Genomic DNA, 25359 nt, shown 5'->3' on the forward strand with positions numbered 1-25359 from the left:
GTGGTTAAAATTACAACCAGAAAGATACATATAACGGCTTGTATTGGTATTGTTCTGATTTGCTTGATTTAAGAATTGGAATCTTTGTATGAACAAGAAGGATGCAAAATTCGACAAGCCGAAGCTTATATGCCCTTGCAGCTATTGCAAAAATTAAATATTCTTGAAAACAATAAAATTATGACTTACTTGCTTATATATGTTCAAATACATTGAAGCTTTGATGATTTGCAGCTTAATTAATCGATAGTTCCTGTGGCAGATATACAATATCGTTTTCTGATTTTAATAAAATTTAAAGCGTAATTTAGAACTTTCCAATTATTAATAAGTCAAAAAGAATTTTTAATAAAAAGTACGAAATAGAAAAGTTAAAAAAAAATGTTTTATATATTTTTATTGTTTTCGTGGGAGCTATATGATATAGTCCTCCCATTTTTAAGAAATTTAAACCGTAATTCCTGAAATATTTAACCATTACTATATGTCGAAGAACTAAACAATATTTTAAAACAGCAAAGTTATAATTTGTATACCCTTGCAGAGGGTATTATAATTTCAGTCAGAAGTTTGCAACGCAGTGAAGGAGACATTTCCGACCCTATAAATTATATATATATTCTTGATCAGCACCATTAGGCGAGTCGATCTAACCATGTCCGTCTTTCCGTCCGTCTGTCCGTCCGTCCGTCCGTTTCAACGCAAACTAGTCTCTCAGTTTTAAAACTATCTGCAGGAAACTTTCCCAAAAGTTGTATTTCTATTGCAGGTAGCATATAAGTCGGAACAAGCCGGATCGGACGACTATAGCGTATAGCTCCCATAGGAACAATCAATACAATATGACAATATTATCAATAATATAATATATATACTTTACAGAGTCCCCATCGTTGTGTTGGAAACTTCTGACTAAAATTATAAAACCCCCTGCATAGGCATAAAAATGAGATAAATTCAAAGAAAATTCGACTATAAAATACACATTATAGAAGCAATTATATTCGTCGCGCAAAACCATAAACTGGAAAGATTCGACGGTTGTGATCAACATATGTGTATACGTAAAGGCATATCTGACTGCTTACAATGACGTCACTTATTATATTTGACTTTAATTTCTTAATAACCCCTTAAATATGACATAAATATAGTATATTTACAGCAAATTAAAGTCTGACAACATATTTAGATGGAATAAAAATAAACTGCTAAATATCTAACCTCTACAATGTCCCCACAGACTTTAGAGTATTGGTTCGAAAATTTTGTTGTTCATTCTTTTTTTTTCTGATTTCAATCAAAATGTATTCACTAAAGGTACATATATATATTCCGCGAATATTTTTATGTCTTATGATAGCTTACAAAAAAGAACGCAAATATAGCTGTCACTTTTCAATGGAATGGAACGGCGATGGCTGTTGAAGCGGCTTGATACCTGACAGCTTTAAGTGCAGCAGATGAATAAAATCAAGTTAAGTGGAAGTTCCCCGATGAGCAATGGCAATGGCTAGAAGAGCGCGCAAGAAAGCAGCAAGACTAGTTCGGGGGCTTGACAGACGGCAGAACCCAGATCCCAGAACCCAGAAACCAGACCCTGAGATAAACCCAGGCCTGCACTCTCTCTTAATTCTGGTGTGTGCTCCGCTCCGACAAGTCGAACAAGTCGCGGGGAGAAACCGCCGATAAGCTCCACCTCGGAACGAGAGGAGCTCGAGCGCTCACCAGTTTCCAGCCACGGTCAGTGTGTTTCCAGCAGGCGGCGGCCAGTCAGCGGATCGATCTTTCACAACACACTGGTGTAGTGCAGCCCAGATATCGACATGGAGCCTCACTTTCTTTCTGCCGTTCTGATGCTGCTCTTGGTGGGAACTAGCAGCACACATGCTCAAGGCAAGTTGAGCTAGAAGCTAGACGCTAGACGCTAGAAGCTAGTAGCTAGAAGCCAGCGCTTAAGACGCAGTCGGGGATTGTTTACATCGATTTGGAGCACAAAGCAATCGCCTATCAGCGCTGAACTTCACCCCGTCGAATCGAATCGAATGGATGGCAGTGGGGAGAATTCCCCTTACCGTTCCCCTTACCATTCCCACATCCATTCCCACATCCATTCCCACATCCATTCCCTTTCCCGCAGTTGTACATGCCATGTCACTGATCCGGATTTTATCTTTGCTCCCCAGAAATCTTTGGGTATTGCACAACGCCCGATGAGCAGAGCGGCACTTGCATCAACCTCAGGGAATGTGGATATATCTTCGAACTGGTCCAACGCGGAGTTGTTCCGCCCGAGGATCGCCGATTTCTGCAGCTGGGTCAGTGTGGCTACCGCAATGGTCAGGTGCTGGTAAGTACCATTTCCTCACAGTTTCCATATAAAAGCAGATTGTGTACCCAGGGAAGAAACGCTTAGGATCCCACAAAACAATTTTAAAATTTGATCAGCAACTAAATCATAAATACCCATCTCATTTAATTATAAATTAGAAAGGCAGCAAGTCTTCACACACCCTTGCAGCTATTGAAAAAATTAAATATTATTGCACACATTTAAGTTTTGATTTATTTGCGTATATGTCTAAAGACATATAAGCTTTGATGATTTACAGCTCAATTATTCGATCGTTATGGCAGCTATATGATGTCGTTTTCCGAAGAAGTTAAATTTATTTTTTCTTAATATTTTGATATAAGATAAAGTCATAGTTAAAAAAAGTTATAATTTTTTATTTAATTTTCCGATTGTCCTATGGGAGATATTTCCGATCCGGCTCGTTCCGACTTACATATACATATGTATACTACCTGCAAAAAAAAGACAAAGTTGCGGTAGTTTCATGCAGATATCTTTAAAACTGAGAGACTAGTTTTTGGAGAAATTCTGCGTTGCAAAATTCTGACTGGAGTTATAATACTCTCTGAAAGGGTATATAAATATTTTCATATTCTTGCAGAGGGTATTCTAAAATTGCTCAAAAGTCCGTATGTTTATATACCGTTTGCAAGCTCCGTTTAAAAGCTTTCTGTGTACGCAGATCAAGTTTAATAATGGCACAAATCGGTCGTCTATATGTAAAATTTTTAATTTTGCGTTTTTTTTAATTTGAGTATAAATTCCTGATTTAAAGGTAAACGATGATTTTGTAGTTTTTAGAACCTATCCCTCGATATTTGATCAAAATTGGTTGACTATATCCTATAGCTACCATATATTACATTTACATTTATGTTGATTTTGTTGATTTTTCGTTCTTTATTCGTTGTCTATGAGTATGTATGTTGAGTATGTATATTTCAATTTATTGATCCGAGAAAGGTAAATTTATGTGTTAATTTTTTCTTTTAATTAAAGCTTTAAAAATAAAGTTATTCTTTTGAGGGCTAAACGATTGAAAGAATAAATAATTTGTTCTACCTCCAATAACCACTTAGAAGTCACAGAGAATAATTCGGCGTGACTTTAGGACCCCTGGACAAGTTACATTTAAAACAAGATGAATCGCTTTAGTCGACTGCCTGAGGATCACTAGAATTCCCGAGGTCAAGCCCAAGTCTTAAGCGTTTCGGCTAGGAGATCTTTAACTTATGTATGTACATTGTATGGGCATTTAGCTTTATAACGTAATATTTTTATTACAATCCATGTTAGTAGAACCGGAGATCAAAAAAAACTAAACAAGCATGAACAAGAAGAAACCTGGTATAAGTCCGATACTCAGCTAACCAATTTCAAAATAATAAAAATGAGCCTAAAAACAATAGGATATTAGGTGGAGTTCTACTATAGCGTTCGTTTTTTTTCTTAACATGTGTATTTTTCTCTATCTTAGAAAATATAAGACCTCAAATTATTGATTTAGTAATTAATAAAAACCTAATTTAAAGTACATTTTTGAAAGAAATATGAGATGTCAAAAAAATATGTTTTGCCATTCAATCAGATTTGCTGTGCAAACAGTCGCAGGCGTAAACAGCAACCGCAACCGACGCAGCCTCCTTTAAGGTCCGGCCTGCTGCCCCAGCCGCCCAACTGCGGCGAGAACTTCAGCGACCGCGTGGTGGGCGGCAAGGAGACGGGCAAAAGGGAGTTCCCCTGGATGGCGCTGATTGAGTACACGAAGCGTAAGTAGTCCCCATCCTGACTGGCCGAATACTGACTCTCTCTCTGACTCTCTCCTACCCACCAGCGGGCAACGTGAAGGGCCACCACTGCGGCGGCTCGCTGATCAACAACCGGTACGTACTGACGGCGGCTCACTGCGTCTCGGCCATTCCCAGCGACTGGCAGCTGACGGGAGTGCGTCTGGGCGAGTGGGACGCGAGCACCAATCCGGATTGCACCACCAGCAGAAACGGAAGGCGGGAGTGCAACGACCCCTACGTGGACTGCCCGGTGGTGGAACGGATCCCACATCCGCAGTATCCGGGAAACACCCGCGACCAGTTGAACGACATCGCATTGCTGCGGCTACAGAACGAGATCCAGTTCACCGAATTCATCTCTCCAGTCTGCCTGCCCACCCTGGCGTCCCATCGCGACGCGCTCTTCCTGGGCCACAAGGTAGTGGTCTCCGGCTGGGGTCGCACCGAAACGAACTTCACGTCCAACATCAAGCTGAAGGCCGACCTGGATCCAGTGCCGACGAGTGACTGCAACCAGCGGTACGCCAGCCAACGACGCACCGTTACCGCCAACCAGCTGTGCGCTGGCGGAGCGGAGGGCGTCGACTCGTGTCGCGGCGACTCCGGTGGCCCCCTTCTCCTGGAGGACTTCTCCGACGGCAACTCCAATTACTATATTGCCGGCGTGGTCTCCTACGGACCCACACCCTGCGGCCTGAAGGGATGGCCGGGCGTGTACACAAGGGTGGCGGCGTATCTGGACTGGATAGAGAACAACGTTAGGCCCTAGTCCTGGCTCACAGATTCGAACTATGCAGTTAGAAGGGTCATGCCACAGCAAATATCGATTTTTAATACAAGGTAAATTATACAATAAATAAAATTAGCTTGTGTAAATTAAACGGTAAAACGCGTGCAGCTCAACACAACTTGAACTGGGGGCACTGTACACTTAAAATACAAAAACTGAATATTAGTTTCTGAAGATTATTTTGGTTTCTATAATTAAGCCGTGCTTACGGGTGTCCTGCCGCTTAGGGTTTTCAAAAACGCCTGCCAGTCGCAATTTACTTTCATCCAAATTTCGAACCTAAATGCAATCCCCGTAGCAGTCACCCTAAGATCGCAGCGAGGCCAGGCGGCTCTGCATCTCCTGCAGTTCCTCGCCCTCGTCATCATCATCCTCCTGCACTGGGACCTCGACGCGGGCTGCAGACGCAGACGCAGACGCCTTGTCCGCTGGAGTAGCCTCTGGAGGCAAGGGAGCCTCGCCCAGCTTGCCATCTGTGATCTCCCACAAAACCTTGTCCACCTCCTTGCCCGCCTCCTCCTCCAGCTCTTCGGACTCCTCCAGCGAGTCCATGGTCTCGTCCAGCATCTCCTCGATTATGCCGGCCTTCATCATTTCCTTGGACATGTCCCGCATGATGCCCGCCAGTTCTGGATAGCGCACCAGACTCTGCATGGCCTGCATGACCTCGGTGGACTTCTGCAGCGATCCTGCTACCCGCAAGGTGGCTAAGAGGAGGACAAATCGTTAGCTGGGTCTGAGGAGCGAGGAACGGGGATCGGGAGCCCACTTACAAAGCTGGTTCTTCATCTGCATCTGGATGGAGTTGAGGTGCGCCTTCGACGTGTATATGCGGTTGATGGCCTTCCGTGCGTTCACGATCTCCTTGGCGAGAATGACGCAGGTGTCGCGGTCGTTTTTTTGCGCCGCCTGCTTGAGGGAGCGTTTCACCTTCTCCTCCTCCCGCTGGATACTCCGAATCTGGCGATCCAACTGGTTGCCCTCCTTCCGTATCTTGTGCGTCCACTCTTGCACCTAAACGGAATTTACAAACCAGAACAGCACTCAGAACACAATACACACAGTGCGCAAAACAATGCGAAGTGAAATCAAAACAACTGCAATGACATCATTTCTCGAGAAGCACAAGCACCTTGTGCCCGTTGGCGAAGTTACCTGCTCTTTGGGATCTTTGCTGGGGGTTTTGCCGAATAAGCCCATTGCACTGCCGGGAACGAGAATTGTTGACAATTTATATTACTTTAACTTGTATTTTGTTTAATAGTCCAAGTGAGTCATTTTGGTTCTGACAAACAGTGCATAGCGTTGCCACTATATGCAAAGGCTCTAGAGATGAGCGCACTTTCTTAAGTTTATGTAGGTCGACAAGTTCATTGTTTTTTCTAAAATTTGAAGTTTTATATAACTGATGACGTAAAATAAATAAATATTTTAAATCGAAATCACTGCGTCTTTTTGGAATAGCCAAATCCAATTTACAAAATATATTCCTAAAAATTCTGTGCGCTCTAAACATAAATATCTCTCGAAATTAAGATTTTGAAGACTTCTGGGTATCACCACAAACCAAACAACGTACAACATGTTGTATGTTGTATGGTTAGTGGTATCACAAAGAACAAAAATGTTATTAAAAAATTTTCAACAGAAAAAATACAGTCGAAATTCAAATATGTTGTAGAATTTTCATTAATGGCCTCTAATACATATGTATTGATGCGATTGCATTTAAATAGTGCACCAATTATTGCGCATAGATTAATAACTATAGCGAGCCGAAATTTGATAAGTGTTCAAACTTGTTTGACTGCCACGTTAGGGATAAAACAAAGACTATCTAAAAATATTCATAAAAATATATAGCAATGGTAGAACTTAATTAGGAGCAAAATCCAACCACTAAATTTCCCGTCATTACCAAATAAAAGACACCCGATCTGGCAACGCCACAACATAATTAATGACGTCAATGAAAACAGAGAGCACGGGCTACGACCTTGCAATCAGCTGTGCATCAGCTGCACTGCCCGCTCTGTTATATCAGAGCCAACAACGTGGGTTGCGAACTGAATTATCGCGAATTGTTGAATTAAAAGCGTGCTTGTTTTTCCCCAAACTGGAGAACCATGCAGAACTGCAGGCGCTGCATCCGCCTGTTGGGCGTTGTGCGGCAGCCCCACACACACTGCCTGCGTCCGAGCCTGTCGGTTGCTTCCGATTTCCGTCGCCTGCACCGGTCGACCCTTCAGTTCTCGCGGAAAAGGCCGGAGACGAATGTGTCGGCGCTGTTTAAGCCGGTGCAAGTGCAGGCCAACGCCAACGACTCCGAGGACGTGGGCTCCGAGCTGGTGGGCAAGCTGGAGAAGGCCGAGCTGCTGAAGATCCTTAACAAGTTCACGCAGCGCCGCGAAATCAAGTCGCTTTGCAGCGAAAACGGACTGGACGGTACGTCAGCGCCGATTTGTATGGCCCGCCCCCGCGTCTTACTTTGCATCCGTTCCAAGCCTACTTACAGCAGCAGGCCTTCGGCTCGTTCCGGCGATACTGCATCGAGGCGGAGAACCTTCCTGTGGACCTGCACATAACGTTCAGCGACATTACGCAAGGAGCGGGCCACATCGACGACATCTTTCCCTACTTCCTGCGCCATGCAAAGACCGTGTTTCCTCATCTGGACTGCATGGACGACCTGAAGAAGATCTCCGACCTGCGGCAGCCGGCCAACTGGTACACCAATGCCCGCGCCATCACCAGGAAGATCGTGTTCCACGCGGGGCCCACGAACTCCGGAAAGACCTACCACGCGATGGAGAGGTACCTGAGTGCCAAGTCCGGCGTATACTGCGGCCCCCTGAAGCTCCTCGCCACGGAGGTGTACAACAAGGCCAATGAGCGCGGTACTCCCTGCGACTTGGTGACCGGCGAGGAGCGCAAATTTGGCATCAGCGAAAGCTCGCCGGCCAACCATGTCGCGTGCACTGTGGAAATGACGTCGGTCAACACTCCATGTAAGCGAGTAGCTTCCTGGCCGCCGTCCAGTTGTAACCTGTGATGCCTTTCCCGTTCCAGATGAGGTGGCTGTGATCGATGAAATTCAGCAGATCCGCGACCCCCAGCGCGGTTGGGCCTGGACGCGGGCCTTCCTGGGCCTGATTGCCGATGAGGTGCACGTTTGTGGTGAGCCTGGTTCGCTGGATCTCTTGCAGAAGATATGCGAGACCACCGGCGAAACGGTTGAGGTGCGGCACTACGATCGTCTGACGGAGCTAACTGTCGAAAGCACTGCCCTGGGCTCATTGGACAATGTGGTGCCCGGCGATTGCATCGTCTGCTTCAGCAAACATGATATATATACGGTTTCGCGGGAAATCGAGGCACGGTCAGTATCACACTGCAGTAACGTATGGACGCATATGATCGCTGATCAACACATTTGTTTTGTTCTGTTTAGAGGAAAGGAGGTAGCCGTAATATATGGAGGCCTGCCTCCTGGTACCAAGCTCGCCCAAGCCGCCAAGTTCAATGATCCCGCCAATAGCTGCAAGGTAATGGTGGCGACGGACGCCATCGGCATGGGCTTGAATCTGTAAGTGAAACATTTCCGAATTGTTGTTTGGATGATTAGATGTGAAATACCCCCGATTCTCGCTTTCAGGAGCATTCGGCGAATCATTTTCTATTCCCTGATCAAGCCGACGATGAACGAGAAAGGAGAGCGCGAGATCGACACAATATCGGTTTCGTCGGCCCTTCAGATAGCCGGCAGAGCGGGCCGTTTTCGCACTCAGTGGGAGCACGGCTTTGTGACTGCCTTCAAGTCCGAGGACTTGCAGACCCTGCAGCGTATATTGGCCCAGACGCCGGAGCCGTTGAAGCAGGCGGGACTGCACCCCACGGCCGACCAAATTGAGCTCTACGCCTACCACCTGCCCAGCTCGTCGTTGAGCAACCTAATGGACATATTCGTGAACCTGTGCACAGTCGACGATTCCCTGTACTTTATGTGCAACATTGAGGACTTCAAATTCCTGGCCGAGATGATACAACATGTCCCACTGCCTCTGCGAGCCCGCTACGTTTTCTGTTGCGCCCCCATCAATCGCAAAATGCCCTTTGTTTGCTCCATGTTCTTGAAGGTGGCCAGACAGTACAGCCGCAACGAGCCCATTACCTTTGAGTTCATAAAAAATAACTGCGGCTGGCCGTTTAAGCTGCCGAAGACCATCTTGGACTTGGTCCATCTGGAGGCCGTCTTTGACGTAATGGACCTGTATCTCTGGCTCAGGCAAGTCACACAAAAGTCCGCCGGAGGTAACCAAATAACGTTTTACTTACACTTACAGCTACCGGTTCATGGACCTCTTCCCCGAGGCGGCAAACGTGCGTGAGGCCCAGAAGGAACTGGACGAGATCATACAGCAGGGCGTCTTCCAAATCACTCGCTTGCTGAAGAACACCGAGGCCAGTCAGGACGGAGAGATTTCGAGCTACGCCATGCGCCGAGTGACCCACGTCAAGGAGCCTCGCCTTCCCAGCTCGACGCGGGGACGTCTCACCGAACGGTTGCTGGCGCAAGGCCTCCTCACTCCCGGAATGCTCAGTGAGCTGCGCAAGGAATGGGATGCCCAGCAAGTCGGCAGTGCGAGCAGCACAGCGAAGGAGAACCAGGAGTCGGCTGTGGATAGTGACGACGAGGACAACTTCTCGGGAAGCGGACGCAAATTGAGGAAAAAGCGCAGAAAGTAAACGCTAAACGTTCGGTAGGTTTAGCCGATAGATTAAGGATAACTAAGGATGTATATTACTGGTTTTTTATATAATATCGTTTTATTTTAAATGGCAATTAAGTAATATTAAAATTATTCTTTGATAATCAACAATGACAATTGAATTGTTTAAATTGAAGAGTAGAAATATGTAATATGTTATCTGTTTCAGAGAAAATAATCACTTTATTCGCTTGCAATTTATGGAGGGAGATTCTACTCAGAGCCTGAAACACTTGACGATAATTCCGCACTTTTGTTTGTGGCGAGGCTAACCGTACTAACCGTTGTACTGTTTAAGTTAGGAGATGTGTAATACTGACATTAACGATTTCGATTAGTTGATTAGTCACTTGGCCGCTTAGCCTCGCTTGCCTTCCGAAAATGAAGTCGTAGATTTAGTTTATAGATCGCAGTTGTTGCAACAACGACACAACGCACATTCCCTTGAATTGCGATTATAAAATATTCGACACTCAAAACATATAGATTTTCAAAAGATATAAATACTAATGCATTGCAAAAAACATTCATATGGTTGTACATACAAATTAACATTGAGTTTCTCGCATGCGCATGGCAATAGTTTAATAGTTCTTGTTTTTTTTTGTGTTTCGATTTAACTTGAGTTTTAAAATAAGTTAGTTTAGATATTTATTAAAGCTTTCAATTCTCATTTTATAAGTTAAACTTATGTCATTTATGCAGTTCCATGCAGAAACAAAATATTCTCAATCCAGAGAGCTCTAAACAATCTCAACAACACACCGACCAAGTCGTCGGGTATTCCACGATCTGAGGACCCTTAGTTCCTTAGTCTTTGTCCGATGCCCAAATCGAAATAAAGCTCTACTACAAACCCCCTGCTCGACTGCATATAGTCGCAGTCGCCGATATTCCTATAATTTATCAACTTTGGTTTGCCAACTTATTTATCTTCCAGTGTTGAAGATGTCTTTGTGCGTTTGAATCCTAAGGTACCGATGCTTCCTTTTATCTTTCTCTGAATATCAAAACTGGAACATGCGCATGACTCTCGATCAAAATACCAAGAGTATTAGTTGTGTCAACGTGTGTGTATGATGTTGTATGTATGCAAATGTAGGCTTGAATGTACGTATCGCGACTACAAATGTTCCTATTTAATTTCGGTTTTCATATTTTGGTAATAAAAAAGTGCTAGTCTTGACAGACTTTGGGCAGCCTATGCCGGGCTTAATATTTAAATATAAGATGCAGAAAGGTTTAATTACAAAAATTCGTCACTCGTCCGTAAGTTAGTGTTTTAGTACACACAACATCTTCAGTATATGTCCGCCCATTCCGGCTATTCATATCATATCATATCATATCATATCATATCATATCATATCATATAGTATTCTTTATCACAAACAATCATAAAATTCAAATTTTGAGTAGTAATTTAAGTACTGGTATGCACTTTGCGTGCCATTGCGTATAAAATTTCAATATTCTAGGTTATTCCTTTTTAGCTTCTCATGTTTCTCACACTTCATGAATGGTTGAGTGTGTGCCAAATTGATTCCAAATTACAAATATTTTACCGCCCAGTCTGGGCTAGATTGGTTGGTTGGATGGTCCGTACCGTTCGGTCGAACCCATCCCGGGCTAAACACTCCACGACATACATATGTATATGACGTACATATAGTATGTCGCACGAGTATGGTGCCGCGTTAAAAAAACAAATCACAAACACCAAGCACCGACCTCTGTGTGTGTGTGTGTGTGCACTTCAGACAAAGTCGAGCTCCAGGCCCGGCTCAATGTCGACTGCAACCGCATTGTCTGCAGGGAACTGAGCTCCGGCTCCGTCGTCCTCCAGCGACGACTCCTTGGAGGCGGCCTTCTCCTTCGAGGACCGGTCCTTCGAGGCGAACGCAGCCAGGCCCAGCTTCCGGAGGGCTCTACCGCTGCGTCCCGAGGACTGGCCCAGTTGCTCGAATCAGGAGTCCACCAGGACGTGCCAGCGAGCCAGCATCTCGCCCTTGGGCATCTCGCAGACGTCCGCCCAGTGGGCCACCTCCTCCGATCCGGACGAGTTGAGGCCCATGCTGAACCAGCCGACCATCTCGTTCTTCTTCATGTGCCTCTTCGCGTACACGGACACCATCAGCGTGACGTCATTCAGCTGGAACAGGGCCACCTGGAAGGCGAACGTCTCCTTGAACAGCGGATTGGGCTGTCCCCGTCGGATCGAGGTCTTGGCCCGGGATATCTCCTGCCCAATGCTGCTGACCATCACAAGCTTAACGTACGTGTCGGGCGCCTTGTTCAGCGACAGGCTGCGAAACTGGCTGCCCTTGATGATCTCCACGCTCAGGCGTCCGGTGACCCCGTTGTAGCTCAGGCCCAGCAGCAACTCGGAGACGCCACCGTGCTGCATGGACGAGGTGGAACCGGCGCTGTCCGAGCGCGCCAGACTCAGCAGGTCGCTGGTGGAGCCCAGCATCGAGGAGGTGTTGCGCGGCTCCAGCGGCAGCCAGAGGTTCGTCTCCAGCTCCAGGTCCACGGTGGCGAAACTCACGTAGGCCTCCCCGATCAGGCGCTCCTTGCGCAGCCGCTCGCAGCCGTAGAGTCGCACCCGCAGTCCCATGTTGTTCACCTCCTCCGGATTGACGCGATGCAGCAGGAAGCTCTCCATGTACTGCGGATTCTCGCCGCTGCGGATCCTGGTCTTCAGTTTCTGCTTCTTGCTGGGCAGCATCAGCATCCGCACCTGCGTGTGGGTGGGCTGTCCGCTGGCCAATGGCGGCAAACTCCTCGCCTGCATCACATGCACCGTCATCTTCCGCATGGGGGCGTCGTACAGCAGCGACAGCTCCAGCTCGATGGGTCCACGCTGGACGGGCGCCCCCTTGGCATCCAGGCCCACCAGCAGGTCATCCGACTTGATCGATCGCAGGTCACTGGTGTCGAACAGCGGCTCCTGTGGAAGTGGAAGGCAAAGTTATGAGCATTAGCCAGTGAACTTTGGTCAGTGATCCACTAAATCTCTAGTGACTTTTGTGACTGGATAAAAGCAATTTACTCCCAAATCGAAAGTGAATACTTGTAATTATTCAAAGCTTGAAATTTTCTAGCGCAAAGTTGAGACGAACTACCTATGTAAATCACTATGAAATCACAAATAGTAGTAAACTCATTTCGAAGTTTTATTAATTTGTGGTCAACTGTGCTCGACTTAAAAAAATACCCACTTTCGAGTCCTACAAGCAAAAAGTTATGTTGTTCGTAAGTCCAGAGTCTGAGTCGTAAACTAAGTTAAACTTAATAAACTTAATATTTGTTTTTTCTTATTTTTTTTAAATCAAAATTTTAAAATCCAATATTTTTTCATAAAAATGTCCGGGTTGCAATCACGAAAATAATTTAGCATTAAGCCTAGTAGGCAACAGTTTAACGCTAAGACTGAAAAAAAGACTCCATATACTCGATCTATCTTATAGATAAACTCAATAAACTGAAATAGATATATATATAATAGCAGGGCTCACTGGAAAACTGATATTCCTGTTATTTAAGTATTAATCATAATATTTACTCATTGTTAAAAGACAGATTGAAATAAATAAAAATAAAAAATAAATATCGGACTATCAAAATCAACATTTTATATTTAATATTTAAATTAAGTATTAAATTATACATTGTGAGATGTTAAAATCAATTCCGAAATAGTCAAATGAAAAATTATAATGATATTTTCTTATTTAATATTATGCCTGGGTTGCTGCTGTATACCCTTCCACAGGACATTAAAATTTTAGTCAAAAGTTGGTAAGGCGGCAAAGCAGGTATTTTCGATCCTATAGTATAAAGATATATATGTACATATATTCTTGATCAGAATCAATAGTATATCGCAGTTTTTCTTGAAATTTCCCAAAAGTCTTTATTCTGAAGTAATAAAATAATATTTTCACTTTGCGGTTTTCAGTTAAAACGAATGCACTTCGAGATTAGTAATTGTTTACTTTTTCACAATAACGGTAATAAGTTTATTATAATCGGACAACTATTTCATACAAATGCCACAGGAAGCTTTAAAAATTGCAGCGGAAATTGCTTTTAAGCATATAACGCAATGTAATTGTTTGAAACATTTTTTGTTTTAACTGCCATAGTATTTATGTAAACATCGGCTTGCCTAAGTTTGTTTCCTTTTTTTGTTAGATTCTACCCAATATATAACTAGCTGTTGGGCGATAGGACCTGATATTAAATTAAAGAGATTTAATTATGAAATCAGAATGTGTAAAGAGCCCTGTAGCTTGGAGTTGTCAATCTTCTAAAGCTCTAAAGGGGATTTCTGGGGCACCGAGGAAGGAATGTTTGGGGCACACTCCAATTCAACACCACTTACGTCATCGTTGTTGTTGTTGCTGCTGGTATTGTTGTTGTTGTTGCTGGTAGCACTTGAGTTGTTGTTGTTGTTGTTGTTGTGGATGTTGAAGGTACTGGCCATCGGCACCACCACCACGTTGTCCCGCTCCTTCTCCGCCTTCTCCGCCTTGGGCGGAACAGCCACCTCGACCCGGTGCTGGTACCTCAGAGCCTGCGTCTTGGCCCGGTGTTCCGCACACGGATTACGGATGGATGTCGCCAGGTGAGGGGCTGTGGCTGTCAAGACATGTGAATATTCAACTCGACACCTGTCAATTAGAGTTGCCCCTGACCGCGGAGAACTCACCTTTGCTCAGGCCCGTCAGGATGCCGGTGTGACTGTCCACGGAGGCCTCCATGGAGTCGTTTGAGCTGCACTCACTGTGCGACGACGGGATGCCGACCTTGCCCCGCTCGGCGATGGCCAGGGGGTCACGCGTCACTGTCACCCGCTGCAAGTCAGCAGCGCCAGGCTGGTGGTAGTTGAAGCTGTGCGCCGTCAGCGGGTTCGCCTGGCTGATCCCCAGCCCGTAACCGCCGGGCTTCTCGCCCAGCTGGTGCTGCTGGTGCCAGCGCAGGCGACGCAGGATGTCCTCCTCCGAGTCGGAGCTGGTGTTCTCGTAGCGTCGCTTGCGTGCTGCAAGAATAGGGTAAGCGTAAGCTCACAACTGGTTCAATACCGCCCAGCTCCCAGATACTCACTGATCTTCTGCACACACTTGGCCGCCAGGTGGCGCTCGTCGCAGCAGTTGATGGCATGGCGGTAGTGGAAACAGCACTTCCGACTGATGTACAGGAACAGCAGGAGCAGCAGAACGAGGACGCCGAAGAAGGCGCCCAGGAGCGTGGTCACTTCGACAGTCCCTAAGAAAAAAAGAAAAAAAAACAGCCAGATTGATTTGGTAGGGTCGCGTTGGGTCGGGTGGGAATGGGGTGTTTTGGAGTACTTCTTGGGCACCTACCCAACGTCGGAGTGCTATCCAGGCCAGAAGCGGACGTGACAATCATCTTGGCTCATGCGGGAATCCTGGCGAGGGCAACGTCCTTTACTCACAACTCATCGTACGACCAAGTCGCCCGAGTTTGTTTTCACTGCAGCAGTGTGAAAGTGAAAGTGAAAGCTCTGGAGTGTGACAGCTCAGTGGCACAGGATAACTGGAATCGATTTTTCGCAGGACAACGGCTGCGGATCGCAGCAAATGAGTCGTTTGGAAGGCTGTGGATTTCGAAATCCGTTTTTTTGTTCACTTTCACGTTTAGCAGCAAACAATTTTTGGGATTCGTTGAATTTTTTTTTAACAAATTTAAACAAAACACTAATTCTCCGGATAGTCACTTTCGGTTTCGCAAAGTCGGGCAGCCAATTACCGAGCGTTTTGGTTCAGGCAGCGGGCGCTTAGAAAATAAAAAAATAAACGGGCTACGACCCGGGATTTATTTCGACTGCGTTCAGATGAGCTGCCCCTACACTCGATGGAAAAATTGCCTCAAAGCAAGCACTTGGGAGCTTAATCCCTCTACCCCACAGTGTGTACCCAAAGCGTTCTCGAAAGCTCCGCTTTGACAGTTGCATCGCAGTAACAACTGTTGCTCATTATATCCTGGGAACACGGAATCGAGGAGCCATTCGTGAATCGTGAACACTCGCCTTGTCACCAATTGGACATCAAATGCTATATACCAACTTGTTAATGCTTAAAATTAAATCAGTTCTATAAATTAATTAAATTAAAACTACGTTCTTAAAATTTAAAACAGTTTCTTTATGATTATTTTATGTAAGGGAGAGCTTTAAATTTGATTGTTTGTATCACTTGTTTAGGTTGTTTTTAGATTTTTTTCAACAATTTAAATTTTATTTATAAAGTTTTGTAAATTTACAAGAAAATTGAAAGGAATTAATATTTACATGCAACTATTTAAATAACTTTATCAATAATTTTCTGAATTATTGAAAATTGAGAAGGTACAATTTTTTTTTTATGTGATGATTAATCATTTAATATTCAAATTTAAAGAGTTTCGTTAGTGCTAGCAGGTAAGGGGTATCAGGTTATTACTCGCAGCGCCACAAGCCTCATGCGTTCTTGATGTACAATTCGCCTCCGTTTTCGTTTATCTTAAGAGGTGCCTAGAAAATATCAGAAAAATTAAAAAAAAAAACAATAAAATTATCTCTCTTTTACTGCTAATTTATAGCAATAGAAAGTTGTTGCGACTTTTCTTCTTATGGAAGATTAAAACTCTAATGCGGAATTTGGTTGCTCTTGCCAAAACAACGCCTGTGTGAATAGGCTATTTTTGGAAGAAAAAGGCAATGTTGCATGTCAGTGTGAAGAGGCTTAAACACAGCATATCGATAGTCTTAACAATCGAAATATATCGACTCGGTGGGCCAGAAGTAGTTGATTTCCACCTCTAGTTTTAATGCTCGAAGAGTTTGTCCCGTTTGCGGTTAATTATCGGTTGCTGTTCAAACTGCAAATGTCCCCTGTCCAAATACGCGAATGCTAAACCGTGACCACACCCCCGCGCTCCGTGAAAAGCCAATACAATTCAATCCCCGAGCGTGACGCAAGTGAATTTCAGATGGCCAATGCCACTGTGCAAGTGTGAGTGCCGTGTGTGCCAAATTGAGATGCTTCTGATAATATAATTAGCGTTAAATCGTCGTAAACAGTGCTTAGTGGGCCACTCAAAGCGGTAATCTCGGAGTGCACATATATACATAGGTACCTTAAAATGTGATCTTAAACCTTAAGGGAACTGACTCCCAGTCACAACAAAAATTGTCTCCAGGCAGAGACAAAGCCATGCAACGACGTCATCTCGAGCCATTTCGCTTTTCATTTCACAGCAGACACAATGGAATACGGGGGGCTGGGATTGGATTGGATTGGGAAACTCGATAGGCGTCTTTCCCACACCAGGGCCCTAGACGAAAGTTGAAAACTAGTCGCTGCGACTACAAACTGCTGTTGGATGGCGGATGGCGGGTTGTGTTACTGTGCGGTTTTGAACCCGCATGTCTCACTCCCCCGGAATTCGCAAAAATTTATCTATTTTGGTCTCTATCTCATCGATATTTCAATCACAGGACTATCTCATGAGGAATTACGTTTAAACTCTGGGAGATATATTGTCTGAAATCTGCAATCAAACGTTTTGTTTTGATACTCCCGATTTGCATTCGCAAAATACTGTATCTAAAATAGTTTTGAGCCGAACTGCATTCGGTTCCGTATACTCTTGTTGAAAGTCTCCAAAATTAGCTTCTTTTCTTTTGAATTGATTAACCATTAAATTGTATTCAACATATGTAAGTAGATGTTTGAAGTCGGTGAGACCAACGTTACCCCCAGTGCTCCCCGGTCGGGTCAACAAACCAAACGACTTGCTCCTCCGACTCTTTGTTGGCGTGTGCATTTAGTCATTGATCGTTGGGGTCGCTCTGCCATCGCCATCGCCATCGCCTTCGCCATCTCCACTGACAACGCTGCTTCGCTTTATTGGTGTCATTAAAATTTGTTGAATGGAAAGGTCAATACACAGCCGTGTCTAGTGAGAGACGCGAGTGCTGGAGTGAAACCGGTTTGCCGCTTCGTTTTGGGTGAACTCGACGGCATAGATTCCTCACATAGTCCGCCCAGGGACTTTGCACATACATAGCTCGAGTGGCTGCCATTACTCCCTCCGACTGATATGCCTCCATCTGCGGCAAGTGTCTTTTGCTGGCAACCCGCCAATAGCCAAGAGCCAAGAACTTGGCCCGAAAATGGCTAGTAACAATGCGCATCTGTTTTTTTTTTTTAGTTGCTCGACGTTCACCTTGCTCGTCGGTTTTCAGGGGCACATTGCTGTAGTGGAACTCTGCGCCCGATGCGTCAATGCCAATGCCGTTCCCCTTCTGTTCGAGTGGGAGCGGAGTCACGGACGCCGAAGAGCAGATCTTGGGAAGGTAACTCTACGCAGCTCTATTTAAGTTGGCAGAGATTAGATCAATTGAGAGATACATGTCCAATTTTTTTCATTACCGGCCTTGGACAAACACAAAATGGTAAATTCAAGCTTGGCTTGTTAACTTGGAAATGGTAATTGATTTACAACCATTAAAAGAAAATCGAGCATATTGGGTATACAACCCTCTAGGCCTAAAAGAACATAATATTAGAGCAGAGAAGAGCAAAAAGTAGTCTATCTGGATAAGTGGACTGCCCATAAAAGCTTTCCAAGAATTAATTGTTTATTAAAATTGACAAATGTTGAACTTTTTTTTACAATTGTAAAACTAAATAATATTTGTACAGATTTTATTTATTCTTGTTCATACAATATATGCATAACAAAAACCATTTCGTACATAAGTACATATGTATGTATGTCTTACAAAAGTGTCGGTTACTCGAGCGTGGGAAGTCCTGTGGTTCTTTATCGTTTAATATTGAACACCTGACCAATCACAATTGAACTTTAAGACAACCATTCGGCTGTTAAATCGTTAATAACCATAGTTGTCTATTGTTTTTCTTTTAAAGTCATGGTAACTGTTTAACGTATTAGTATTGCGCACATGTTATTTATTATAAACTCAAATTGAGCATATTTGTACTTGTTTGTACGTTAAATCAAAATACAATTAAAATGTTTATTAATTTACTTAATCAGTAAACAATTATATCAAGACCCAATGAAAAATCTCTTTAAGAATATCTAGCAAGTGCATGTATGTGTAGGTTTAGGTTATATTGCTAATTAAATATAATATATCTCTTAAAGGACATCTTGCAAGTTTGTGTAGCCTTGGATTGCAAAAATACTGGCAATCTCAATTCTAAGCTATAAGCAAATGTAGGTCAAATTAATGTTCTTACATAGGAAAGTTTTTGCTTTGTTTAAGAATGCAGAAATATGAGTTTGTTTAGTATAAGTGCGTTTCCATACAATAGGATTCTACTTGTTTACCTTTCGTCAATAAAATGCTTTGCAGTTTCTGCACTAATGTATGTACATGCATATATGTATATTGCCTGCAACTAACACAAAGCTTATGAAGGTGCTCGTGCAGATGCCGGCAGAAAACGGACAGGTGTTTTCCGGCTTTGCATACGTAACTTTATGTCTTTTCTTGCTTTTTCCCCGACCGTCCCTCATTCATTCTGTACTCACTCCCCTAACTGCACAAGGTGCAAACCATCAAGTCTTCCCCGGGAGTTTTTCTGTGTTTTTACGGTTGACTGCCGCACCGTAAGAGCGGAAAAGCCACGTTAAATAATAAGTTCTTTGTTTTGTTTCCTATTACAGAAGCGACAAGAGCGTTTTACCTGAAGAAATGACTACCACAAGTCAGATGGAGATGAACACAAACGGTGGAGGATTGGATTCCACCGCAGTCGTGTCCCCTTTGCCTGCTGGCAATAGCTCTTGCCTAACGCCAGGCATCCAGAGCGGAAACAGTGTCCAGAAAAATGCCACCATCGGCATGGGTCCAAACAGCACACAGAGAGGTGAGCGAAGTTTATTTATGTTATGTTTTAGTAAGTAAAAGGCCTAAACGCTGCTAATTCTTACTGCCACGTGAGTCTAAGTCACGCGATGTCAGGCCACTAAAGACATTTTTTATCACACACACCAAGTATTCGAAAATATTTAAGCATTAAACGAACCTAGCTTATGTTTTCTCTAAGCTCGTGTGGCAAGGATTTTAACCAAAATTGTATTTTATATTTCAAATTTTAATTGTTACTAACGCAATAGCCAGACAACATTTTCAAGGTCGAAATTTATTATACAAATTGTTATCTCTTTGATTTTCTGGTGAGTTTTAGGCTTAGTACCAAAGCTTTTGTTATAAATAATCGCTTGCGAGTTACTAAATTTATAGCAGACATACCTTTAACACAAAATTGCTGATACCGATAAGACACGAACCATTTTAATCCACTGGAATACTCGCAGCTCAAGAAAATAGCTCTACATGTAAGGATATTTTGCATCAGAAGTCCGAATCAGTTTTTTTCAGGGTGATCTCTATTTAATCCCTATGACAAACCAGAGACTTTATCTGAACAAATTGACTAAGTTCCTGGTCAGTGAGCGATTTAATTGAATTTTCTTTGTTACGAAGCCTTTGTATAAATCTAACATAGAAATAAGATACGTGAAAGAGAATTAAATTGGAAACAATGTACTACAATTTCGGTTTATATAAGTAAGAGGCACTTAAATGATCTAATGATTGTTGAAAATAAGCATTGGTAGTGTTGTTTAGTTTGCATGAGTTGTGACACACAAGTTTGGTTCTATCATTGAATCATTACATTACATTATGGTAATAAAAAAAAAGCTATTGTTACCGTTTATAATAATTTTTGGACTGATATCTATTGATCCTCCGTATTTGAAAAAGAAAACAGCAAATTTAAAAGTTTTATCTGTCTGCATGCAGACCAATTCTCATTTAAAGATGACATCGTACCCGTTTCTGGTAAAGTAAAAGTGTATCTTGAATTCCTTTAACAATTTGAAACTGTTAGAATAAAGCGTTTCAGACCCTTTAGATCAAATATATTCTAGATCGGGAGCAATAGGCGGGTTGATCTATCCATGAACGTCAGTATGAACGTAGAGAACTCGGAAGCTATAAAATCTAGAGATCTGAGATTTGACATGCAGACTCTAGGAATTCTTACGCAGTGCAGGTTTATTTCAAAACGAGGCCATGAGACATGGTAGACCTTAACTATCCGACTTCTTTTGTGTGTTACTGTTATATCTATCAGTAGACTCAAAAATGTTAAAGATCGAGCTAATGTTTTAAAAGTTATTGAGTTATTAAATCCTTTGCCGGCATCGCTGATGTAGAGAGACAGAGCGAAATAACCATTAGAGGAGCGTGGTCCTAGCTTTAAGTGTTAGTAATTCAGTTTGACAGACGGCGTCACCTAAACCCCAATATGTTTGGTGGAAGAATATTTAGTTTGAAGTTTGTTAGCTGAGTGACGGGTATATATAGCGATATTTCTTGTTGTTTTTATAAGATTTGAGTTAATAAGTGTGAACCACATCTTTGATTTAAAAAAAAATTGTCGAAAAAACTTGTAACCATGTCCCCTTGAATCTCGGGAAATATTGGACTACGGATTACAAACGGGTGTTAAAGTTTAGTTAATATTAAGGATCATAGTGACCTAAGTATTGCTTCAAGAGAATCCATCTACATACGTTTTACGTACATATGTTCACTAACCACCACTGGACCGACATCCGCTTATAATTCGATAATGCTCTATTTTTAGCACCCCAAAGCCTTCGTTTTCTTTTTAGTGTCGAAGGGAAGTCACTTCTTCTGTAAGAGCAACCATCTCCCTCGTGCTCTAGTGCTAAATTTAAACTCCCTTCGCAGTCCATTGGGAAAACGACCCTTAAACATAGGTTTGTGGAGTTCGTCTTTGTAAATATGGAAAACGATAATGCAGTGGCAGAGTGACTACAAGTGAAATGTTTCTTTTGTTGCCCTCGTTACCGGTCGCGAATTGGAAATCGCAATCGAGTGACAAAGCCGTTTATCCCAAGCTAAAGCAATTTCGCTCAAATTTCAGAAAACCAAACATTTACTTGGCCGAAACCAAAACAAAACTGACAACTGGATAGCCGAGAAACTCGTTTTTCGTTTTACGTTTTCATACCGCGTCTCCCGCGACATTTTTGTGGGCTGAAATAACTTGGCAAACCCGAGACAGCTCGAGGTGCGCTGAACGAAGTGGAGTAGTTGAGCTCGACTGTGAGTCATTTGCGTTTTTGCAACGCCAGTTTGCAGTTCGTCAATGCTGGGAATGGAAAGCTGTGAGGCTTTAAGTCTACCTATGCTAAAGGGTCTTAAACGTCGACAATGTCTAATCGCAATACTCTATTTCCTCTTTCAGCTGTGGATGCTACCAAGCGCAAGAAACTAAAGTCGCGTGCCGCAGCAGCAGCTTCGTCTTTGGCCCCAAAAAACGAGGCAACTGCGGCTCCTTTGAGTCAAAAGACAAACAGGACCGAGTTGAGCTACTCCAAGGATCATCTCGATGCCTGGCTGGAGAACTGCTTGCGGGATGCCACCAACGCCCAATTGTCATCTTCATCTGAGTTCTTGGACTTTATTCCGCCCACGGCACCAGCTCATAAGCAAATGTTTGTGAGTCAACAGCAGCAGCAGCAACAGCAGCAGCAGCAGCAGCTAAAACAGCAATTCCAGCTGCAGAAGCAACAGGAACTTCCAAAGCGTTCGCAGCCATATGGAATGGGACCGGTCACGCCCTTCAGCTTGGGCATTCAACGCGTGAGTAGATGCCATTAGCAAGTCCACTGTTCGAGTATAATGCCAACCCAACGTACAGCACTCACAGCACTCCCTGAGTCATCGATATCCGATGCTGTTCCCGCCCCAGAACCTTAATGGCTATGCTTTGGGCTACGGCGGTGATGGCGGCCAGGAGTTTGCCAGCTTGCCACCGCTGGTCAACATGATGGGCGGGGCAGGAGGCACTGGCTCCGAGCACGGACCGAACTCCACAGATGTGCTGGACGGAAGCGGAAGCAATCCGAACTTTAGCCGGGGGTAAGTCAATACATTCAGTCCTTAGTTGAAACGTACATTAATAGTTCCCATTCGAATTACAGGTTTCGTTTCAGCGATCCGTGCCTGCTGAATCCCTCCGATAACGACTCCAAGTTGAGTGGTCAGAACACTCCGGAGTGTCGAAATGGCAACAACAATGGCAGCGGATGCGATCTGGCCCAGCAAAACAAATTCTTTGCGGCATTGATGGAACAAATAAACATACTGCACGACACCAATTCCAAGATCTGCCGCAATTTGCACGAAACAAAAGGTGGGTTGGCTTGTTTGTTGTTTGTGGGATCAGGAGCAGCTCTGGAATCTATTTACATACAAGCCCTGTAAAACAACTCCGTTGGTCACCATGTTTCCTTATATGTAACTTGTATTCTCGATTTGCTAAATGGCTTTAGTTACACAAATTTCTCGTATGTTTGAACCTACTTGCTACCTACTACCTATTAATTTTTAGTATCTGTTGCTATCCGTTGCCTCTTTCTATGTACTCTGTTGCACTCGTAAACACAATCACAGTCGATATCGAAGCTTTAAAGCACGCCCCAAATGGCCAGCCCTGGTCGGCGGTCGGCTCGGGGGGCATGCGGCACCGTAGAGATAGCTTGAGTGGATTGAGCACACAAAGTCAGCCCCTGGTGTTTGGCGGCGGAATGGGCGGCGGCACCCACAGCCCGGCGCCCACCTTTCATTCAGGTATTAATCCAGGCGGCACCCCTAATTTGGTCACCCATGGCATTCGGCAATTGCTCATCAACGATTCTCTGCTTCCAGGCGCCTACACACCAGGCATGATGACCGACGTGGTGCGGGAGGTAAAGGAGGCGGCGCGCGTCCGCGAAGATGCCCTGCTCAGTCGGTGAGAAGTGAAAATATGGCTACATGTGCTCGAATCTTTCTAACTATGTTCTGTTTCCAGGGTCAAGTCAATGGTCGAGGAGCGACAGTGGTCCTTGAACGAGGGTAACGTCCGAATCCTGCGGGATATAGATGATCTGAAGGTGGGTGCGGATTTTACACTTAAACTTCGAGGTTTAACAATGCTCCCCTTTATCCAACAGGCCCACGTAATGCAGTTGCGTCTGGAGAGAAAGGAGACAAACAAACGCCTGTCGCATCTGGAGGCTGAGAACAAGTGCCTGCGCCAAGCGCTAGCAGGTTGCTATAGCCAGCGGCAGTCTTACCATGATATCATCTACGAAAATGATCGCGCCCGCGGATCCCGAAAGCCCTTCCCGAACGGAGGTGGCGGCGGATCGCTTGGTGTCCGACGGGCGCAGTCCTTCAACCTGCACTACGGAACGATGCACCAGACGCCAACACAAGCCACACACTCGCTGGAAGAGGACGACGAAATCGTGGAGGAACAGTTGCTGGAGCAGGCGGCGATGGATGGTGAGGACCAGTCGGAGACGGCCAACAAACGATTGTCCTGCTCGAGCAACGAGTCGCGTAACAATGGCCTGCAGAATGCCTCAACGACAACGCTTCAATTGTCGGCCAATTCGTCACAGCAATCAGTGCGGAGCGCTCCTACTTTCGCTCTCATTTCGGATCAGGTGAACCCGGGGCTGCCACCGCCACTGCTGCCGCGCAAGAAGGAGCACGCCCAGCTGAAGCGGGAGCTCAGCGAAGTGTCCGCCGCACGTAAGGAGGCAAATCAACGTATAATTGCGTGGGTGTAGTCTATGCTCTGTTCTAAAACTAATTCCAAACTAACCCAGCACCGTTTTAATTCTCATGCATGAACGTTTTCAAAAGCACTAACTACACTACTCCTCTCACAAAACATACACACACACACACACACAAAAAACAACTTCAAACGCGGTAACTAATCTCAGAAACTTACATATTTTGAATTTCTGTTCTTCTCTTTCGACGGGCTCGCGTGGCAATGTACTGTGACATAACTATAGCCTTGAAAAATTGGTTAAAGACCTAAGTGCCCAGGTGGCCAGCCAGCCAAATTGGAACCCAATCGCACCTGGCACAGCACCGGACGCAGCAGTGGCAACGAAATTCAGCGTGGCGGACGGACCGATAACAGACTTATAGTTTTAGCCATCAGCCTGCGGCTCGAAAGCAAAAGGCCAGCGACAGACAATGCGTGTCACTCAGTTATAGCAGCGGGATCGACGGCACTGCACCTTTCGTTTCAAAATTATTTATAACTCCATAACCTGTGCAAAAGCTCTAATTTATCAGATCTAATGCTATTGTCTAAACTAATTATTTCACCTAAACCACTAGTTGTAAAAAATAGATATGTTACTAAAATTCTTGGATGGTTGAGGTGTTCAAAAATATAGTTTTCAAATGTAGTTATGTGTAGCTACACCGGAGTGATTACGTAGTTTATGGACGACCTCTAAGAATTATTAAACTAACTGAGAAATCGTGTACCTATTGCAAAGAACAAAAATCAAAAGCTAGCATGTAGAATAAATTAAACTTTAATTGTGTTGATCCACTTAGACAAGTGGATAAGGAGTTGAATTAAATTGTGTAGTTGTTAACCATATTTGTTAAGTGCCATTTGATTAAACAGAAAATACATAATATATTTGTATAGATAAAAACCACTCCACACTGCCCCATATTTGTGTTTCTAAAATGCTTAACTAATGGAT

At 44.1% G+C, this 25359-nt stretch overlaps 5 protein-coding genes across 11 annotated transcripts; 3 read left to right on the forward strand and 2 right to left on the reverse strand.

Moving 5' to 3' along the window:
• The first annotated feature begins 1720 nt into the window (after nucleotides 1-1720).
• LOC108141167 (melanization protease 1) lies at nucleotides 1721-5101 on the forward strand. Its single transcript, XM_017264395.2, has 4 exons — nucleotides 1721-1896; nucleotides 2187-2350; nucleotides 3945-4125; nucleotides 4191-5101. Exons 1-4 carry the CDS (start codon nucleotides 1827-1829, stop codon nucleotides 4913-4915), a joined length of 1140 nt encoding a protein of 379 aa, XP_017119884.1. The 5' UTR covers nucleotides 1721-1826; the 3' UTR covers nucleotides 4916-5101.
• On the reverse strand, nucleotides 4944-6253 carry LOC108141168 (charged multivesicular body protein 3). Its single transcript, XM_017264396.2, has 3 exons — nucleotides 6092-6253; nucleotides 5710-5950; nucleotides 4944-5643 (listed from the first exon to the last, which is right to left on the reverse strand). Exons 1-3 carry the CDS (start codon nucleotides 6134-6136, stop codon nucleotides 5243-5245), a joined length of 687 nt encoding a protein of 228 aa, XP_017119885.1. The 5' UTR covers nucleotides 6137-6253; the 3' UTR covers nucleotides 4944-5242.
• Nucleotides 6254-6926: 673 nt separating this feature from the next.
• LOC108141149 (ATP-dependent RNA helicase SUV3 homolog, mitochondrial) lies at nucleotides 6927-9822 on the forward strand. The gene is made up of 6 exons (XM_017264373.2): nucleotides 6927-7381; nucleotides 7441-7944; nucleotides 8006-8315; nucleotides 8388-8522; nucleotides 8592-9221; nucleotides 9280-9822. The coding sequence occupies exons 1-6, from the start codon at nucleotides 7063-7065 to the stop codon at nucleotides 9680-9682; spliced, it is 2301 nt and encodes a 766-aa protein (XP_017119862.1). The 5' UTR covers nucleotides 6927-7062; the 3' UTR covers nucleotides 9683-9822.
• Nucleotides 9823-9918: 96 nt separating this feature from the next.
• LOC108141150 (synaptotagmin-1) lies at nucleotides 9919-15620 on the reverse strand. 2 transcript variants are annotated; one of them, XM_017264375.2, is made up of 5 exons: nucleotides 15075-15620; nucleotides 14815-14976; nucleotides 14420-14749; nucleotides 14093-14343; nucleotides 9919-12655 (listed from the first exon to the last, which is right to left on the reverse strand). In XM_017264375.2, the coding sequence occupies exons 1-5, from the start codon at nucleotides 15118-15120 to the stop codon at nucleotides 11672-11674; spliced, it is 1773 nt and encodes a 590-aa protein (XP_017119864.1). In that variant the 5' UTR covers nucleotides 15121-15620; the 3' UTR covers nucleotides 9919-11671. The 2 variants fall into 2 exon arrangements, with proteins under 2 accessions (XP_017119864.1, XP_017119863.1); XM_017264374.2 differs by having other exon boundaries at nucleotides 14093-14349; nucleotides 15075-15619.
• A 907-nt stretch (nucleotides 15621-16527) lies between these two features.
• Nucleotides 16528-25311, forward strand: LOC108141100. Of its 6 annotated transcripts, none has more exons than XM_017264305.2 (10): nucleotides 16528-16724; nucleotides 19414-19616; nucleotides 22035-22432; nucleotides 22491-22711; nucleotides 22774-22985; nucleotides 23246-23422; nucleotides 23501-23585; nucleotides 23646-23727; nucleotides 23788-24401; nucleotides 24646-25311. In XM_017264305.2, exons 1-10 carry the CDS (start codon nucleotides 16702-16704, stop codon nucleotides 24782-24784), a joined length of 2154 nt encoding a protein of 717 aa, XP_017119794.1. In that variant the 5' UTR covers nucleotides 16528-16701; the 3' UTR covers nucleotides 24785-25311. The 6 variants fall into 6 exon arrangements, with proteins under 6 accessions (XP_017119794.1, XP_017119795.1, XP_017119796.1 ...); XM_017264306.2 differs by having other exon boundaries at nucleotides 16529-16844; XM_017264307.2 differs by having other exon boundaries at nucleotides 16529-16815.
• The last annotated feature ends 48 nt before the right edge of the window (nucleotides 25312-25359 follow it).

This window comes from Drosophila elegans, unplaced genomic scaffold, assembly GCF_018152505.1.
Source record: "Drosophila elegans isolate 14027-0461.03 unplaced genomic scaffold, ASM1815250v1 contig_476, whole genome shotgun sequence".
Classification (NCBI taxonomy): domain Eukaryota; kingdom Metazoa; phylum Arthropoda; class Insecta; order Diptera; family Drosophilidae; genus Drosophila; species Drosophila elegans.

Excerpts from the sequence above, each read along its gene's own strand:
- LOC108141167 (XM_017264395.2), top strand. The coding sequence starts at position 1,827 with ATGGAGCCTCACTTTCTTTCTGCCGTTCTGATGCTGCTCTTGGTGGGA. Across the intron at positions 2,351-3,944 it reads ACCGCAATGGTCAGGTGCTG|ATTTGCTGTGCAAACAGTCG; the intron begins GTAAGTACCATT and ends CCATTCAATCAG. Across the intron at positions 4,126-4,190 it reads GCTGATTGAGTACACGAAGC|CGGGCAACGTGAAGGGCCAC; the intron begins GTAAGTAGTCCC and ends CCTACCCACCAG.
- LOC108141100 (XM_017264305.2), top strand. The coding sequence starts at position 16,702 with ATGGCCAATGCCACTGTGCAAGT. Across the intron at positions 22,986-23,245 it reads CAATTTGCACGAAACAAAAG|TCGATATCGAAGCTTTAAAG; the intron begins GTGGGTTGGCTT and ends ACACAATCACAG. Across the intron at positions 24,402-24,645 it reads GCAAATCAACGTATAATTGC|CCTTGAAAAATTGGTTAAAG; the intron begins GTGGGTGTAGTC and ends ACATAACTATAG.
- LOC108141168 (XM_017264396.2), bottom strand. The coding sequence starts at position 6,136 with ATGGGCTTATTCGGCAAAACCCCCAGCAAAGATCCCAAAGAGCAG. Across the intron at positions 5,951-6,091 it reads GCAAAGATCCCAAAGAGCAG|GTGCAAGAGTGGACGCACAA; the intron begins GTAACTTCGCCA and ends AATTCCGTTTAG. Across the intron at positions 5,644-5,709 it reads GCAGATGAAGAACCAGCTTT|CCACCTTGCGGGTAGCAGGA; the intron begins GTAAGTGGGCTC and ends TCCTCCTCTTAG.
- LOC108141149 (XM_017264373.2), top strand. The coding sequence starts at position 7,063 with ATGCAGAACTGCAGGCGCTGCATCCGCCTGTTGGGCGTTGTGCGGCAG. Across the intron at positions 8,316-8,387 it reads TCGCGGGAAATCGAGGCACG|AGGAAAGGAGGTAGCCGTAA; the intron begins GTCAGTATCACA and ends TGTTCTGTTTAG. Across the intron at positions 9,222-9,279 it reads GACCTGTATCTCTGGCTCAG|CTACCGGTTCATGGACCTCT; the intron begins GCAAGTCACACA and ends TTACACTTACAG.
- LOC108141150 (XM_017264374.2), bottom strand. The coding sequence starts at position 15,120 with ATGATTGTCACGTCCGCTTCTGGCCTGGATAGCACTCCGACGTTGG. Across the intron at positions 14,750-14,814 it reads CAAGTGTGTGCAGAAGATCA|CACGCAAGCGACGCTACGAG; the intron begins GTGAGTATCTGG and ends CTATTCTTGCAG. Across the intron at positions 14,350-14,419 it reads CCTGACGGGCCTGAGCAAAG|CCACAGCCCCTCACCTGGCG; the intron begins GTGAGTTCTCCG and ends ATGTCTTGACAG.